Raw genomic sequence first — 5,342 nt, 5'->3', positions numbered from 1 at the left:
GCACCAGGTGTGCTCAAATGGCTCTGGGTGTGCTGTCATACATGATTTGAGTTAATTTTAAATGTCTAGTTGACCAATCAGATTGTCTCGTCAGATTCACTTGTTGTATATTCAGGAATAAACAAACGTCCAGTAATCAAAGTCACATGATATTAAAATATAAATGATTTCTGGATCTCAGCCACAGTTCATATTTCATTCTTTATGAAGTGTTTCTAAATAAGAATAAAATACTGTTTTTTTGTAAGATTATTGTTCTTGATCTGACCTGATAGTCTCCAGTGTGCAGTGTGGACTCTTCAGTCCAACAGAGATCAGCTTCCCTCCTGAATCCTGCAGGTCGTTGTTACTCAGGTCCAGCTCTCTCAGACTAGAGGACTGGGAGCTGAGAACTGAGGACAGAGCTTCACAGCTTCTCTCTGACAGGTTACAGCCACTCAGTCTGGAGAGACAACAGGAAGGAAACAAGTTATTTATATTTAACTCCTGTTGAAAGATAGAGTATTTAATGATGAATACATTACACTTACAGAGCTTTGTTGGAGGGATGGTAATGAAGAAGACAGATAAAGATTGTGTTTAAATGTTAAGTCTGGACTTTTGGTGATACAGAATATAAAATCCATTTTCTAAACAAGTTGGAAACATGATAACTAATTGTGACTGAATGAGGAGTAAAAAGACATCCAGTATTCAAATTCACATAAGATTAAAAAAAAGCCATAGCCATAGTTTATACTTTGTGCTTTACGACATATTATAAATAACAACAAAATGCTTTGAAAACATTCAAAGATTTCCCGAATTGCTAAATTTTAAATCCTGACATGAGAAGGGCGGTTTAAATTGAATAAAGCTTAAAGTTTAGAGAAATGTCATATAAGAAGACAAATAACGATTGTGTTTATATGTTGAGTCTGGACTTTTGGTGATACAGTATATGAAATCCCTTCTCAGCATGTTTAAATATCTGCTGCTCTACTCTAAACAAGTTGGAAACATGATAATTAATCGTGACTGAATTAAGCAATATTACACGAGAGGGTTTGATTTAACGTCATTATTGGCACGACAGTGAAGCAGCTAAGCATGACTGAAGTGATAATATGACGTTAAATCAAACCCTCTCATGTAATAAAGTGATTATACAACAACGGTTATCAACTAAATACATTTGTCCCTCCCTGTTAAACATTAGTAAGCCAGTCATCTTAAGCTAACGTTAGCTTTGTAACAGTAGAGATTGTGGAATTTTCCAAAACGTAATAACTACCGCACATATAAACAACAAACTGCTTGGCTAACTTAATCTGGTAATAACTAAAATATCTAATACACATTTTTGTTTGCTACTATACGTCCAAACTTCATTATTGACGTGTCAGTGGCACAGCTGATGTGATCCAACAGCTGATGTGATCCAACAGCTGATGTGATCCAAACAACTGATGTGATCCAAACAGCTGATGTGATCTAACAGCTGATGTGATCTAACAGCTGATGTGATCCAAACTATTCCAGTAACAGTTAACTCCAGAGTGTAAAAATGTTGTTTCATCCAATTTTTCACTTCTCACCCTCTTCCAATCATGCATCAAAACTAAGTCCTCCATATAAATCAAATGAACATTAAAATGATCCATTGTATCATTGTTGTAGGCTAACGTTACTGTTTTTTTATACAGCCCTGGAAGTCACAATGTTGCCATGGAAATGGCGGAGTAATATTGTATGTGATGGACCAGGTGTGCTCAAATGGCTCTGGGTGTGCTGTCATGCTGATTTGAGTAAATTTTAAATGTCTAGTTGACCAATCAGATTGTCTGGTCAGATTCACTTGCTGTATATTCAGGAATAAACAAACGTCCAGTAATGAAAGTCACATGATATTAAAATATAAATGATTTCTGGATCTCAGCCACAGTTCATATTTCATTCTTTATGAAGTGATTCTAAATCAGAATAAAATACTGTTTTTTTGAAAGATTATTGTTCTTGATCTGACCTGAGAGTCTCCAGTGTGCATTGTGGACTCTTCAGTCGAACAGAGATCAGCTTCCCTCCTGAATCCTGCAGGTTGTTGTTACTCAGGTCCAGCTCTCTCAGACTAGAGGACTGGGAGCTGAGAACTGAGGACAGAGCTTCACAGCTTCTCTCTGACAGGTTACAGCCACTCAGTCTGGAGAGACAACAGGAAGGAAACAAATTAAATATATTTAACTCCTGTTGAAAGATAGCAGAGTATTTAATGATGAATAAATTACACTTACAGAGCTTTGTTGGAGGGATGGTAATGAAGAAGACAGATAACGATTGTGTTTAAATGTTAAGTCTGGACTTTTGGTGATACAGAATATAAAATCCATTTTCTAAACAAGTTGGAAACATGATAACTAATTGTGACTGAATGAGGAGTAAAAAGACATCCAGTATTCAAATTCACATAAGATTAAAAAAAAGCCATAGCCATAGTTTATACTTTGTGCTTCATGACATATTATGAATAACAAAAAAAATGCTTTGAAAACATTCAAAGATTTCCAAATTGCTAAATTTTAAATCCTGACATGAGAAGGGCGGTTTAAACTGAATAAAGCTTAAAGTTTAGATAAATGTCATATAAGAAGACAAATAACGATTGTGTTTATATGTTGAGTCTGGACTTTTGGTGATACAGTATATGAAATCCCTTCTCAACATGTTTAAATATCTGCTGCTCTATTCTAAACAAGTTGGAAACATGATTAATCGTGACTGAATTAAGCAATATTACACGAGAGGGTTTGATTTAACGTCATTATTGGCACGACAGTGAAGCGGCTAAGCATGACTGAAGTGATAATATGACGTTAAATCAAACCCTCTCATGTAATAAAGTTATTATACAACAACGGTTACCAACTAAATACAATTATAATCAAACTATGTTCATATTGTTGGGCAATTCACTCTCAAAATAAAGAACAGCAACAAAGACCATTTGTAGTCCCTCCCTGTTAAACATTAGTCAGCCAGTCATCTCAAGCTAACGTTAGCTTTGTAACAGTAGAGATCGTGGAATTTTCCAAAACGTAATAACTACCGCACATATAAACAACAAACTGCTTGGCTAACTTAATCTGGTTATAACTAAAATATCTAATACAAATTTTTGTTTGCTACTATACGTCCACGAACTTCATTATTGACGTTTCAGTGGCACAGCTGATGTGATCCAAACAGCTGATGTGATCCAACATCTGATGTGATACAAACAACTGATTGGATCCAACAGCTGATTGGATCCATACAACTGATATGATCCAAAGTATTCCAGTAACAGTTAACTCCAGACTGTTGTAAAAAATGTTGTTTCATCCAATGATTCACTTCTCTTCCTCTTCCAACCATTCATCAAAACTAAGTCTGCTATATAAATCAAAATTAACAACAAAACAAACCATTGTATCAATGTTATAGGCTAACGTTAATGTTTTTTTGATTCAGCCCTGGAAGTTACAATGTTGCCATGGAAATGGCGGAGTAATATTTTATGTCATGCATCAGGTGTGCTCAAATGACTCTGGGTGTGCTGATTTGAGTACGTTCTAAATGTCTAGTTGACCAATCAGATAGTCTGGTCGGATCTACTTGTTGTATAATCAAGAATAAACAAACGTCCAGTAATCAAAGTCACATGATATTAAATTATAAATTATTTCTGGATTTCAGCCACAGTTCATATTTCATTCTCTATGAAGTGACTCTAAATCAGAATAAAATACAGTTTTTTTTGAAAGATTATTGTTCTTGATCTGACCTGAGAGTCTCCAGTGTGCAGTGTGGACTCTTCAGTCCAACAGAGATCAGCTTCCCTCCTGAATTCTGCAGGTTGTTGTTACTCAGGTCCAGCTCTCTCAGACTAGAGGACTCGGAGCTGAGAACTGAGGACAGAGCTTCACAGCTTCTCTCTGACAGGTTACAGCCACTCAGTCTGGAGAGACAACAGGAGGGAAACAAGTTATTTATATTTAACTCCTGTTGAAAGATAGAGTATGTAATGATGAATAAATTACACTTACACAGCTTTGTTGGAGGGATGGTAATGAAGAAGACAGATTACGATTGTGTTTAAATGTTAAGTCTGGACTTTTGGTGATACAGAATATAAAATCCATTTTCTAAACAAGTTGGAAACATGATAACTAATGGTGACTGAATGAGAAGTAGAAAGACATCCAGTATTCAGATTCACATAAGATTAAAAAAAATGCCATAGCCATTGTTTATACTTTGTGCTTCACGACATATTATAAATAACAACAAAATGCTTTGAAAACATTCAAAGATTTCCGAATTGCTAAATTTTAAATCCTGACATGAGAAGGGCGGTTTAAATTGAATAAAGCTTAAAGTTTAGAGAAATGTCATATAAGAAGACAAATAACGATTGTGTTTATATGTTGAGTCTGGACTTTTGGTGATACAGTATATGAAATCCCTTCTCAGCATGTTTAAATATCTGCTGCTCTACTCTAAACAAGTTGGAAACATGATAATTAATCGTGACTGAATTAAGCAATATTACACGAGAGGGTTTGATTTAACGTCATTATTGGCACGACAGTGAAGCAGCTAAGCATGACTGAAGTGATAATATGACGTTAAATCAAACCCTCTCATGTAATAAAGTGATTATACAACAACGGTTACCAACTAAATACATTTATAATCAAACTATGTTCATATTGTGGGGCAATTCACTCTCAAAATAAAGAACAGAAACAGAGACCATTTGTAGTCCCTCCCTGTTAAACATTAGTCAGTTAGTAACATAAACAATTTTGTGATCTCCCGGGAGAGAGCCCCAGCCTCCTTGTGATTGGCTACCCAAAAGAAATCCAAAGTACACAGGCAAAGAAAGCTTATAAACACAAACAATTCAGAGAGAAACCTAAAGGCTTTGACTGCAGATATAAGCCAAACAGAAGGAATTAGTAACCTACTACTGTACACGGACAGTACCAATGTGTGGCATAAAGCTATCTGTGCCCACTATGACCATCACAAGAAGAGAGGCATGGGCAGTGGGAGACAGATAGTCATCGAAGATGACAACAAGGACAGCCCACCTCTCACTGTCACTGTCTACCACAATGGGACCATCATGTTTCAAAGCAATGAGGCCAGTTTCAGCTCTGTCAAAGAGGACTTTAATACCATCAAACCTCTGGCAGATGAGCCATGGACAGAGAGCTGACTGCTGTAAGAGAGGAGCTGCAGCAGGACAGACAGGCCATGGACAGAGAGCTGACTGCTATAAGAGAGGAGCTGCAGCAGGACAGACAGGCCATGGGCAGAGA

General features: G+C 36.4%; 1 protein-coding gene across 1 annotated transcript; it reads right to left on the bottom strand.

The window, feature by feature from the left end:
- Positions 1 to 234: 234 nt before the first annotated feature.
- Positions 235 to 5,209, bottom strand: LOC144515115 (uncharacterized; the record flags this gene model as incomplete). Its single annotated transcript, XM_078245719.1, has 4 exons — positions 235 to 442; positions 2,006 to 2,179; positions 3,800 to 4,065; positions 5,036 to 5,209. Coding segments are annotated over 4 exons (807 nt in total), but the record flags the coding sequence as incomplete, so codon positions are not given.
- Between the last annotated feature and the right edge of the window lie 133 nt (positions 5,210 to 5,342).

This window comes from Sander vitreus, unplaced genomic scaffold (assembly GCF_031162955.1).
Source record: "Sander vitreus isolate 19-12246 unplaced genomic scaffold, sanVit1 ctg950_0, whole genome shotgun sequence".
Taxonomy (NCBI): domain Eukaryota; kingdom Metazoa; phylum Chordata; class Actinopteri; order Perciformes; family Percidae; genus Sander; species Sander vitreus.
Note: the sequence above shows the minus strand (reverse complement) of the source record. Positions and strands in the feature narration are given on the sequence as shown.